This window comes from Akebia trifoliata, chromosome 5, assembly GCF_017979445.1.
Source record: "Akebia trifoliata isolate Shusen 1 chromosome 5, ASM1797944v1, whole genome shotgun sequence".
NCBI lineage: Eukaryota > Viridiplantae > Streptophyta > Magnoliopsida > Ranunculales > Lardizabalaceae > Akebia > Akebia trifoliata.
Genome location: NC_141379.1, coordinates 4,896,939 through 4,910,388, shown reverse-complemented (window position 1 = coordinate 4,910,388; position 13,450 = coordinate 4,896,939). Strand labels below are relative to the sequence as shown.

Here is a 13,450-nt window from a genome sequence, read left to right as displayed (position 1 = left end):
AAATCTCATGTTCTCTTTCATACTTTCTTCTCTTAAAAAATGATTTAGCTTAACTATTTCACTAAGAATCTAAGAAGAAAACGATGAAGAATAAAAATTCAAGTTTCAAGGTGGGTGTAAAATAGGGTTTAAAAATATGTAATTTCTCCTCTCTCTCTCTCCTCTCCAATCTCTTTCTTTTCCTTATTTAATTTTGGTCTATAAAATCCTAAGATGTAATGAACATCCTCCCCTATTTCAATAGGTTGGACTTCAGTTCGATTGAAAGTGTAGGGATTGTAGTCATTTTTAAAAGAAAAATTATTTTGACCCTTAAACACTTTATGCACCTACTACAAAAATTATTTTGAGGCTAAAAGTAATTAGGCCATCGTTATTCAACGAGAATGGGCCCATAACCACAAAGCCAACACTTTTCAAAACTCGTGCTCTTAATGCAAGATATGTTTAAGGTCCCCTTCTTATGAGGTAATGCTCATGATCTAAGTTAACATTAAATTCCCTTATGCTTAAGGGCACAAAATCGTAATTTTTTTATTTTTATTTCTTAAAAATGATCATATTTTTAAAAGTTTACCATCTTTTTGTAGGGAGAGAGAGAAGGGTGCTTAGTACCTTCCTTGATCTTTAATCAAGTCCCTACCTAGATCTTAGGTAGATCAATTTTCTATCCATAAGAAAGTCACTATCTTGCCTAAAATCAAAATTTCAAATTATTATCCGGGTGACTATTCACACCCTTTTTATAAAATGAATAGTGGTGACTTCAATTCATGTAGTGTCAATCTTTCGAACATGAAAATTGCATAGTTACACTAAATCTTATTTTAAATTTACCTGTGCTATCATCTAGTTTTAGTTTCTTTTTAAAAATCCACTTATGTCCTATAACCTTACAACCTGGAGATAAATATACCAAATCCCAATTTTTATTAGAATCACTTTCGTTATCAATAACTTCTTTTCAAAACACAATATTTAAAGGTGTTATTGCATCTTTATAAGTCTTAGGATTTGTTTCTAAAATATATACATAAAATCTTTGACCAAAATTATAATGTGGATCATTTCTTGGTCTTTTACTTTTTTTAAGTTTTAATTCTTCATTGTCTAATCTCTTTCCTAATACTTGTTCAGAATGAATTTCATTTTAAAAATCAGAAACATTATCTTTAAGTTGAATATTTTCAAAAAAGTGTGTTTTTACAGATTCTTATCATCTAAATTTAGAAAACGATAAATTTAACTATTTTAGACATATCCTATGAAAGTACACTTATATGTTCTGAAGCTTAATTTTTTAATTTTGTCATCTGATTTTTTTAGCATAGACTATATAATCATAAACTCGAAAATATTTAAAATTAAGTTTCTTATTTTTATAAACTTCATATGGTATTTTGTTAACTTTATAATAATGCACTTTATTTAACATATGACTTACAAAATGCAAAGTTTCACCCTATAAATTCATAGGTAAATCATAATTTAAAAGCATAAATTAATCATTTATATTAAAGTTTTATTTTAATGTCTCGCTACACCGTTTGTTGAGATGTTCTAGGGGCAAAAGTTTCATGTATTATTCCAACATTTTTACAATAAACATTAAAATTATTATCAAAATTTTCCTCCTCTATCACTTTTTAAAATTTTAATTTTATTTTCTAATTGATTTTCTACTCAATTTTTTATATAATTTAAATGTATTATAAGTACATTTTTTATTTCTTAATAAATATATATATAACAATATCTACTAAAATCATCAATAAAAGTAATAAAATATCTTTTACCACATCTAATTAGTCTATCGTTTAATTCACATAAATCATAGTGTATTAACTGCAGAAGATTAATTTATTGATAATTATTGGATGGTTATTACATATCCTATAGGATTTATATAGATTCAAAATATTCATGAATATGGAAACATAATCAATCAACCTAATATAATATCCATAATTAATCTTAATTGATGCAAATATAAGATTTGCAAGATGTGTGATGAGAGACACCATAGTATTGATATAGTGTATATCATGCACATTATTATAATGTATACACCTTATCATTATTACTCTCCCGCAATTGCATGATTTTTTAGAGAAAAACTATGCAATTAAGTACGTAGAAAATTAACCCTTAATCTCATGAAGAACTTGATGATGGATAGTTGCAATCATTAGATCATGCTTAATGATGGTCACCGCATGTTTGTGAAGTTTATCACTATCACATCCCGCTCATTTTTGAGTATGTCAAAATCAGTGGTCCACCAGATCAGGTCTATCATGATTTCTCCCATAAGCATATGAACAAAGATCATGTGATTTAAATACAAGAACTCTCATTGAAGAAATTTTACATACAAGGAAAATCAAGATCATGAGGTATTAACTAGTGAAATAGGGAGGTTTGTACAAACATTGAGAAATGTGAGATATTTATTGGAAAAAAAAAAACTAAATACTGAAAATGACTTAGATTTGACGGTGACGCTATTGCTAAAGAATGAGACACCAAGATTGATGTGCTCAATGTAACTTGAGCTCTAATACCATGTAGAAGATTGATTCATTGATAATTCTTGGATGGTGATTACATATCCCGTGGGGTTTATATAAATTCAAAATATTCATGAATATGAAAACATAATCAATCAACCCAATATAATATCCCTAATTAATCTTAATGGACGCAAATCTAAAATTTGTAAGATATGTGATGAGATACAACATATCATTGGTATAGTGTATCTCATACACATTATTATTACCTTATCTCTATCATTAATTTTAAGATAGTAAAAGTTCTCTCTACACTATGATGTGATAGATAAATTTTGGGTTGGTTACTTGAAAATTGTCTACTTCAATCTTATAGAAAATTCAAACTTTTCATTAAAATATTTTTTAGAGTTGTAATAAACTATCATTCCGAAAATTTTCACTCAAAATTTATTGGAATGATGTTTTTCTCTGATTCACTTAGCTACCATGTCACAACTCAAAAAGAAATATCAATTTATGAAAAAGTTGAGGTTCCTTCTCTCTTATTCTATTAGTTAAGAACAAAGAGAACTAAACCTAAGTCTTATAAATTCTTCGAGTTTCATTTAGATTTGAAGAGAATTCTATTTGGAGATGAAGCTCTAGATTTGAACAAACTCGAAGAATTTGTGATTTTGGTTCTCTCAGTTCTTCACGACGAACATAATAGGGAGAAGGAACCTCAAACTCTTCCCCCAACATCCCCCATTAAAAATACTATTGATATTTATGTTTGAGTCATGACGTGGCAATTGAGTGGATCTGCCACGTCGTTCGAGTGAAATTTTTTGGAGTCAGTTTAGCACGACTTTTTTTTATTTTTAATTTAATTAATTTTATGAAAAACCTCATCTCATTTTCTAATAGTGCAGCTTTGACGTAATAAGACACGTAGATTCAGAGAATTTCCTAAAAATAAAACCATAAACCAAAATCCGAAACCCGAATTAATAAAGAACCAAGAAGCAGTGAGAGCAAACCTCGCGAGAGGTCGAAAATGGTGGCGATCTCGCTTTACAGGGGAAACCTTCACAGAGTCCCCGATGTTCCTCGAAGATGGCTAATGCCAACACCTCGTATTTCTCTCAAAGATTTCAGATTTCTCATCCGTAAGCGAGACAAAGCCCTCTCTATCGCCACTACCTCTAGCCCTAACCCTAACCCTAACCCTAATTCTGAATTGCAAGAAGAATTCGTTGGGGACAATGGTTGCTCCAAACATAACCATCATCGAATCACTGAAACTCCCCAGCTAAAATCACAACCAATCGTTGTTGCCAACAACAGATCTGAAGAAGCGCCATTAAAGCAAGATCCAATTGTTGGGAACGCCAAAGATCGTAACGTATCGGATGGTGATCCTGTTCTGGAACAACAAAGGGAAATCGATGAATCTGCTTCATCTCCTGGCACAAAATCTGCTGTACCAGATAATGGTTGTAGTGTCAAAGATGGTGGTGTTGGTGGAACATCGCAAGATTTGAGAGAGGAGAAAGCGATGGTCTCTGCTCAGCCGCCAAATTTAGAGGTACGTTTTTTTTTGGTGGATTGTTTTATGTGTTCTTTTTGTTTTTTTGAAATTTCTGGAAATTTTTTATTTGGATTGCTAATCTTTAATCTCAATAAATTCGAATGTACCCTGTTTTGGTGATCCTTGTAGTTTTTTTTTTTTTTTTTTAATTTAAATTATTATAATTTTTTTGATTAAACGTAAATGGAGCCAATACAAACCTAAAAATAATTAAAGACAGAACAAAGTGAAAATCAACTAAAACTATAAAGCATCAGCCACACCTCATCACGATGTACACCTCGAGAGAAAAAGGAAATCCTCAAAGAAGAAGCCTCTTAGTTTATCAGATGACTTAATTTGAAAGAAAATGTGACCTTAAATATTAATGGCAATGTTGTCATTGGAGAGCTCCTTTTTGTTGAAGATGCGCCTATTCCTCTCTCCATATATCCCTGCAAAAACTCAAGATTCCATAGAATTTTGTTGTGGGTTCGGAAACTTTGGAGTGCTGACATTTTTTTTTTGGATCAGCCCGTGGAGTGCTGACATTGACAAAGAGAGTCCATTGATTTGGGAAAAAAACACAATTGATACTTGAAAGGCGCTCAAAATGGACCAAACAGCTCTAGTGGGATTATTATGGATAATAATATGAGTCATAGATTCACCGTCCTTTTTTTATATATTTATAAATAGCAAAATTAATTGTGATAATGCCACAATAAATTAGATGTTTCACAGTCTGTAGCCTCAGTTTTTATCTATTCCATTCCTATTCGTAGTTGCTAATGCGTTGAATGGTCCTTAGCTACCTGTTTTTAGTTTTTTTTTTTATCAGTAAGCAGGGGTTATAGAGGGCCCCACCCTTTTTTTTATCGGAGGCTAAAAGCCTTAGGAAAGTACAAGACGAATGAGAACCAACCCCTTTTCTAGCCAACCAATCAGCTGCTCTATTTGACTCCCTCCATGCAAATTTAATTTGAACAATATAGAACTTATTTCGGATCTCCACAATTGATCTTGTGAAATTAATATGCTTCCAAGATGCTTCAATTACTCCGTTCAAGCAATTTACAGCATATTGTGAATCAGAGCACACCTCTACTCGATTTAAACCTTTTTACCATGAGCGAAGATTAAGTTTTGAAGGATCGCCTGAAATTCAATTGAAGACATATCATTGTAAGAAGAAACTCCACAACTTGCAAAAATAAATCTGCCTTGATGTTCACTAGCGATGAAGCCAAATTCTCAGCCTATGCTTGACTTAGAACCATCTATGTTCGGTTTCAATACACCGAAATCTGGGCACTCCCATTTCACTGTTCGATGATCTTTCCGTTTCAAAATTGTATTACACCTCCATCTCTGTAAGATTTCCTTTTCCGTAGCTGTATAAACATCTGTTCCTTCCACCAAGCTCTGAGTATCCGTCTGAATTAGCCTGATTACGTTTTCAGCTGCGATCTGGTTACCATCAAAGATACTCTGTTCCTTTTGCGCCAAATATGATATATCATGGAGTGTAGAGCTGCGTATGACAGCTCCTTAATCTTTTAACCGGTTAGACACTGTTTTGATTGCCAAGTGTATTTCTCTTTGGCAAGTCTTGGCCTTTTTGTAGAAGAGGTTTGGGATCAATTAATCATGGCCAATTGAAATGGTTTCGAAGGGCATATATCTTGAATGCGGGGGCAAGTCCCTTAAAACTTCTATCAATTTGACCATGCACTATGGTTCCCTTGATCTTAAATTATTATTTTTTCTTTTCTTTACTGAAGATGTCTTTAATAGATATTGTCTCTCAATTGTCAGATAAACAACAATGTAGATTTGCAGAGTGAGAAAGAGAAGAAGAAAATGGATTTGGAGCAGAAGTTGCAAGTTTTAATTGAAAAGAAACATAATCTGGTACAAATGCTGAAGCAGGTTAGCTTTTGTCTCACATTCAAAGATTGTTGGATGTTGGATGCTTTTGAGTCAAAATGCTCCTTTCTCGATTTAGTAATTTAATGGGTTTCTATTTTTTCACATCTTCAAAGAACGAGTTTCTCTCTGTATACTTTGATAATTATGTAGTGTATGCCATGTTTTCCAACAGATTCTAAATGCAGAGGAAGAAATGAAGAGAAGAAACAGTATGCAAGCATCAGTTGTTCGCCCTCCTGTTCCTCTACAAGTGGAAGCTACAGTTGACTTAGGGCCAAATTCTAGCCATGTTGTTAATAGGATGGGCTCAGAAGCTAATTTTAGTGGTGATTTGGAAGGAGAATCGGATGATGTTTCCAATCATAATACACATGCCCGCAATTTCCACCAGCTTCGGAGTTCATCGCCATCTTCATCTTCTCCTCTTAGAAGGCCTGTACACGGCTCACTTCAATATAACGCGGTAATAGATACTATTTTAAGTTATGAAATAAATAGCATCTGAAGCATGCATTCCTATTCCAAGAACAATAACTTAGTCTATATCTTTACCATATAATGAGAGAAGGCGGAGTAGAAGTGGTTCAATACCAAATTTGAGTGGCCATAAATGCCCCCACGTTTGTTTTTAAATTTAATATAATCAAAAGTCATTTTAGTAAAAAACCAAGAAAAAATGTAATCCATGACCGTATAATCACGTTGCTTAGTTTTCAAAATTACAAAAAGTATCCTTTTTTTTACTATGTAATCTTCAAAAACCCTTCAATCAATTTTTAAATTACAAATAAGCCCTTTTGATGCATGTGCATTTGCACATGCCACCTTTTAGTCGTTACACAAAGTAAATGCCAAGAAAGTATTAAGCTTAATAGCCTTAACTTCTTTACCTCTAATTGATATAAGAAATAAGTGGCATTAGGCTGTCATCATCTGTTAAACAAACAAATACAAATCTGTAATCTCTTTTATTTTAATACAATTTAATATGTTCTCAAAAAAATTCATCTTTGGGAGACTTTTCTTACATATGCATATTTAACATATAAAGCCACTGCCATCACACACGTAACAAATGCATATCTATTCTATATGTTTAAATTGTGGTAAATTTACCACGATCAAGAATGATTTTATAATGAAAAAGGCCACTATTGAATTGGGAAATTTACTATGGTCAAGAATGGGCAATATTTCTATCTACTAAGAAGTGCCCAATATCAATATGCATTCTATTTGTCTAACTTAGGTAATTTTATTATGTACTGACTCCATTTGTCTCTTGTGTGTGTAGGTTCCCCACACTTCTCGGCCAAGTATGGGAACAGGTGGGCATACACCGACCACATCTAGCATGTTTGTGGGTGTCACAGCAAGTCCATCCCGCTTTGCTCCTACTGGACATCAAGGGCATCCTGCAAATCTGCCTCCAGTATCTGTGTCTGGAACCCATTTTACTGCCTCCTCTCCTTCCCCTGCAGCATCGGGTGGCACTTCAGTCTTTAGAGATGCACGTCTGACAAGTCCTTCATGGAGTTAGAAAAAAAACGTCAATTAGTGTCAGTGTAGCAATATTAGCTGTACCTTGGCCTCGTGTAAATAGCTATTGGATTGTAACATGGGGCTTAGTGAAAAAACTTCTAATGACCACATTGTCTTGAACCTCATGAGTTGTCAGTCAAATGTTGTAGAAGGTTTGTGGATATGTTCTCAATCTAACCAGTAAATTTGTTCAAAGATATGAAAGATCTTCCTAGCTTTTATCACATCTTGTGTTTGTTACTCTGCTCTTGAACAATCTAAATAGGGTTTAAAATTACACCAATACATTTTGAGACATTTGAAAATGTGGTCATACACATATGCATGCCAGGCACATATGTCTGAAATGTCGTGTTATGAAAAATATTTAAGCTACACCAATACATTTCGAGATGTTTGAAACGTGGTTGTACATATATACACACTAGGCACCGGCCATTTGTCAAAAAGAATGGTTTTTGGCTTATTTCTATAACCATCCAGTCATCTATCTACAACTTGTGATGATTATATTTTGGCTATTCCAAGCAACTTTTTATTTTCTGTGGCAAATTCACACAGGTTTCTTTGTTGTTCAAACCTCCTTTTGGGGTGTAATTCTTACTGGGGCTGTCGATAGATCGTATCAGATCCAAAGCTTGATGTGATCCAATAATTCCAAGTCTGGATTAATGATTTGGGTTTCGATAAGGTCCTAATTTGATAATCTACTGGATCGGTTTTGAATCAACCATGTCCCGAACCCCATAGGGACCCGATCTGATAATTTGTTTGAAAATACATAGATAATGTATATTTATATTATATATTTTATTTAGATATGTTGTATATATATTTTACATATACTTTTATCAAATTGGACTAGGACCGATAAAAAAATATTGATTTTTCATGTTGGATCTGGGACATGTTTTATTATATTGGATAGGGTCCAAAACTTAAAATGATAGATCTGATTAGGTTCAGGTCTAATAACTTTGTTATGGATCGTATCCATTTAGTACCAATTTGATCAGAACCCGATACATCGACAGCTCTAGTTCTTACTATGAAATCTGGATCGAGCACTTTAGGAGGTGATTCTTCATTTAACATTCTCCCAAAATTTTATAACTATGCTTTTGCAATGTTGTTGCTCTCAATGTGAAAAATTCTGTTTCATCTATTTTTTTTTCTTTTTTTAAACTCATTTATCGAATTCCTCTGTTGTAAGGTTAGATAATAGTATTATATATCACAGATGAAGTCATCAAATGCTTTAAATTTGATGGAAGAACTAGAAATTTTACAGATACTGTTGAAAGAGTACAATTCAGAAGCTAAAGTGTATTGGGGATAGAAAGAATGCTACAAGAAGACATAAAATACAAGAAATAGGAGAGTTGGTAAAAAGAAAAAAGTAAGTTGGCTTATTGTCCCCCCATCAATGGTTGCAAAGTCAAAGATGAATAAACAAGGAAAATTACAAAAATTAAAAAAATGAGAAAAAGAGGTTTTTTTTTAATATTTAAATTCTTTCATCTCTTTTTAATCAAAATTTGTTCCCGTCCATTAAAAAAAAGTTGGAACAGACAAAACAACCAATAAGAACAATTTAAATTCATTCAATAGTGTGAGTTCAAACAATGAGTCTGTGACTATATATTTAATGAAATAAATTTGATATATTATTTAAGAATAATGATTTTCTGACTCCCCTTTCGATACACACCTACTAATGTGATATGTGTTAGAACCATAAATCTTTTTCTCAGAATACACAATTGTATATATTTATGAAGATGTACAATTGTGTATCCCGAAAAAAAAAAAATATGATTCTAACTCATGCCGCATCAAGTGGTGTATAGCGGGGGTGTGTGTGTGGGGGTCAGAGGGGGGGTCAAAAAATCATGACTCATTATTTATAAGTCTATGTATACTAATCAAAACCTATGTTACCAAATTCCTTCCTTGCTTGATCAAATCACGAATTGATATCAATTCACAGTACAACTCATATTGGTTTCATGGAATATAATTGATGAATTTTTTTCATTATAATCGCAATTGTAATTTCAGTTAGTCCCTTTTTGGAGAATTTTAAAAATTCGATAATTTTGTGACTATGGAGTTCTTGACATATTTAGACTCTCACACTTCAGTTAGGGGCTTTTTTTAAGTAAGAAAAAATTGAAGGACTAGTTTTATTATTTAGGATTAACAGGGGACCTTTTAATGAGATTAAGTCAAATGAATCTGAGGCTTTCTTTCAAGTTTCAATAGTTCAAGTTGGTGAATGTTAGAAGAAAGCTAAACACAGTGAGGCCACTCTCTCTCTCTCTCTCTTCCCACAGGACCACAACACTACACAGACAGACTCAAAAGCATGATAACCCCACATGGCACAAAGGCGTAGTTTAGCAAACTCAGAAACCAAGAAGACAACCATGGATCCCACACTCAAAAAGCACCCTTCATCCACTAACACCAACACCAACACCACCCCACCAACAGATCTCATCAGCTCCTTTAAATTAAACAAATCCAAAACCAAACCCAATTTCCCAAATTCAAATTCAATTAACAAAGCCCATTCTCCATCTTCCTTAAAAACCTCAGATCTGCCTCGTATCGACACCCATTTGCAGGCTAAATCCCTTACACTCTCCGCCAATGCAGGTTCATCTCTCCTTAAGAAAACCCACCACAAACACAACCAACACCAACAACCCATCAAGCAATCCACCTTAGATATGGAGAAACAGATAACAAATAAGGAGAAAGGGAAGGCAAATCTCAGAAAATCAGGAGAAGAGCCGAAGCGATCGTCTGTTTCTCTTGTGACTGGTGGTGGTGGTGGCAGGAGGAGATCCTTTTGTGATTCGAAGATCGAATTGTGTGACTTCTTCTCTAGCGTTGGTGCTCGGGTTGTGGCCGTAGACATGCCTCCATTTATGCAGATCCACGCAGTGAGTTGTGCTCGTAAGGCGTATGATAGCCAAGACAAACTCTCCTCCAAAACCCTAGCCTTCACTCTCAAGAAGGTAACACCCTAACAGTAACTTTTTTTTTCACCTAATTTATATAATTGGATTGTTCTATTAAATGAGATTTAGTTGAAATATGTGATTGTGATGAGAATTATAATTGGTCTTGATTTTGCAGGAGTTTGATCGAGTGATGAGTAACTGTTTTTTTTTTCTTCATAAAAAAAAAAAAAACAAAAAACAAAAAACTATTTTTTCTTACCCAAACTTGATAATTGAATTGTTTTATCTAATGGGTTTTGGTTGAAATATGTGGTAGTATTGAGAATCGTAAATTGGTCTTGATTTTGCAGGAGTTTGATGGAGTGTATGGACCTGCGTGGCACTGTATCGTCGGGACTAGTTTTGGGTCCTTTGTGACACATTCAGTTGCCGGTTTTTTCTACTTCTCAATGGATCACAAGTTGTATATCCTCTTGTTCAAGACTACTGTACAGAGAGCTGATTGAGATTCAGAAATAAATCTTTTAACTGAAAAAGAGGTAATCTATGATCTCCTTTGTACATGGTTTTTTGCTCTATAAAGTATGTGAGAGATCTCTTCATTTTCATTGCTCCACCCATCTTGTGAAAGGTCCCTTTCATGGGGTCCTTAAAACAGTTACATTTATTTAGTGATTCTTCTTGGGTTGGAGATAACAACATTAATGGTCATATTCATTATAGTACGTGTTTCAAATTTGAGTAGTTTTCACTTTCTTTCCTTCAAGAGTAAGCTAAGATGAAGTTAAGCTGTGCTTGGTTACTTACATTAAGCTTGGGAGGTCAATATGCTTGGTTCACATGGTAAACATTGAATTATAATCATGTTGCCAACCTAGTGTCCTAATGAAGACTCCATTTTTTGGGGTGTCGCATACTCCATGACAATGGTAATGGTGACAAAGTTGATGTGCCATAATCACAAACTTTATACTTTTCATATATATATATATCTAGATTGTTCCATTCCGACATATGATTCAAGGTAAACGTAAGTATTAGTTATTTTTTTATCACTTACTTTTTTCTTTTTTCATTGATAAAGGAAAAAAGATTACAAAGAATGGGTAGGTCGAGGTGACCCACCCAAGAAAAAACAACAAACTAAATAACTAAGATATTACAAATGTTATCCCAACGGATTAAGAGACTCAAAATTGTAATGATCAACTCTGGTGTTGTTTCACTCTTTTCTTCAACAATTCTAGCATTTCTTTCTTTCCAAATATCTCAAGTAATCACCAAAAGAGTTATGCTTAACCTCTTTGCACGGCGGAAGCTCATTGTTGGTATTGGATTTTGTTTCAAATTGAAGACCTAAGCAATGAAAGAAGTGGGATTTGGAAGGGATCGATGTCAAATAGCTGATAAGTTATTGGATAGTCGAGTGAAATTCATGTCCACTTGTGTCTGGTCATAATTTTGGGTTTGAGTGTTTGTTTATTTTTATATAAAAGGGGTAGGGACTCACGAAAACATATATGAGCGATTCTAGAGATAATTTTGGGGACTCTGGATGTTGGAAGGCGTATCCAAAGTTGATCTTGAAGGGGAAGATGGTGGGATCATGGATGCTCCAGGATATTGGATATTGGTCTTGAGTACTCCAGCCATTGGAGTAGTCAATTGATGGTTTGAGGTCTAGGATTTTTAATGGTTCTAGGGATTCAATTGATTCTAGTTCAGGATTGTGAGTTGATTGAAGGGGTTTAGAGAGACAACAAAATTGGTTCTGTATTATATTTAACCTATTTGCAATTCAATTGTTGTTACTCATGGATGGAGCCCTTACTTGTAAATCATTCAAGTTTTTGTGTCTTTCATGTCATTTATTGTCTTTTTTATTTAGTTTATTCCTCTTGATCTTGTGGTTTCTTTGTATTATTCTGTTGCTTTGGGTATTTGAGCTTAAGGGATTATCATAAGGTTTGGGATGCCAACTAATGATGGGAAGAAAAGCTTGAAGAATCTGGCAAGTTTGAGTCAAGGATTTGCTAACTGAGAATGGTTTGCACATGGCACTGAAGGGTTTGAAGTGAAAGCTTGTGGATATGTTAGATGATGATGTGAAAGCTTGTGGATATGTTAGATGATGATTGGGGAATTCATTTGAATGCTGGAAGTGCTTTCTGATTATATCTTAAAAATAAAGTCTTGTACAACATGGTGCAAGAGGATTCTTCAGTTGTTCCATTAGCATCTAGTTACAATGGGGGATGTAGATGGGTGGAGTTCTTGGTTTGGGGGGGGGGGGGGTTAGGGGAGAAGTCTACTTCCAAATGAGTTTGGGCAATTATTTCTAGGCAGAATACCTAGTTTTGATTCCTTTGTGAAACATTCTATAGGTGGAATTTCGTACTTCTCAATGGGTTAGAGGTTGGATATCCTCTTTTTTGAGAGTTGCGATTACTTTACATGGAGGCAACTGAGTTTTGGAGTACACTGAAAAGGGAAAGCGTAACATTGATATATTAAAATTTGCAACTAGAAAGGAGCGTAGTAAGGGTGAAGCCATAGTGATTGAGAGGAGGTATTTTGAAGAAATTCTAAGAGAAAAGGGATAAACATCAATTAACAACAAATGGAAAGAAGAGGCTTGATACCGTCACACTCCTAATAGGAGCGTGGGAGTTACATCCCCATAAAATGTACCACGTGGCAGATGAGATAATGAGGATCTTGGTTAGTTTCGATGTAAGAAACTTTTGGCATACAAAAAGTTAGAAGATATTTTGGAAGATTTTGTTTCTACTTGAGTTGTACCAAGTAAGTTAAGATATTGTGAAAATTTTATATTATAAATATTTCACTCTCAAATCTCTTTAAAATTCTTCCCAAGTTCTTTTCTATTCATCCAAAAATTATAAACCATGGTATCCTCCCCCCCTCCCCCCAACTAT

At 33.9% G+C, this 13,450-nt stretch overlaps 2 protein-coding genes across 2 annotated transcripts; both read left to right on the top strand.

Moving 5' to 3' along the window:
* Nucleotides 1-3,496: 3,496 nt before the first annotated feature.
* Nucleotides 3,497-7,763, top strand: LOC147401165 (tRNA (Ile)-lysidine synthase). The gene is made up of 4 exons (XM_086442345.1): nucleotides 3,497-4,083; nucleotides 5,884-5,997; nucleotides 6,170-6,460; nucleotides 7,292-7,763. Exons 1-4 carry the CDS (start codon nucleotides 3,553-3,555, stop codon nucleotides 7,535-7,537), a joined length of 1,182 nt encoding a protein of 393 aa, XP_086298471.1. The 5' UTR covers nucleotides 3,497-3,552; the 3' UTR covers nucleotides 7,538-7,763.
* Nucleotides 7,764-9,793: 2,030 nt separating this feature from the next.
* LOC147401164 (uncharacterized) lies at nucleotides 9,794-11,247 on the top strand. The gene is made up of 2 exons (XM_086442344.1): nucleotides 9,794-10,565; nucleotides 10,862-11,247. Exons 1-2 carry the CDS (start codon nucleotides 9,921-9,923, stop codon nucleotides 11,015-11,017), a joined length of 801 nt encoding a protein of 266 aa, XP_086298470.1. The 5' UTR covers nucleotides 9,794-9,920; the 3' UTR covers nucleotides 11,018-11,247.
* The last annotated feature ends 2,203 nt before the right edge of the window (nucleotides 11,248-13,450 follow it).

Excerpts from the sequence above, each read along its gene's own strand:
- LOC147401165 (XM_086442345.1), top strand. The coding sequence starts at position 3,553 with ATGGTGGCGATCTCGCTTTACAGGGGAAACCTTCACAGAGTCCCCGAT. Across the intron at positions 5,998-6,169 it reads TGGTACAAATGCTGAAGCAG|ATTCTAAATGCAGAGGAAGA; the intron begins GTTAGCTTTTGT and ends GTTTTCCAACAG. Across the intron at positions 6,461-7,291 it reads GCTCACTTCAATATAACGCG|GTTCCCCACACTTCTCGGCC; the intron begins GTAATAGATACT and ends TTGTGTGTGTAG.
- LOC147401164 (XM_086442344.1), top strand. The coding sequence starts at position 9,921 with ATGGCACAAAGGCGTAGTTTAGCAAACTCAGAAACCAAGAAGACAACC. Across the intron at positions 10,566-10,861 it reads TAGCCTTCACTCTCAAGAAG|GAGTTTGATGGAGTGTATGG; the intron begins GTAACACCCTAA and ends TTGATTTTGCAG.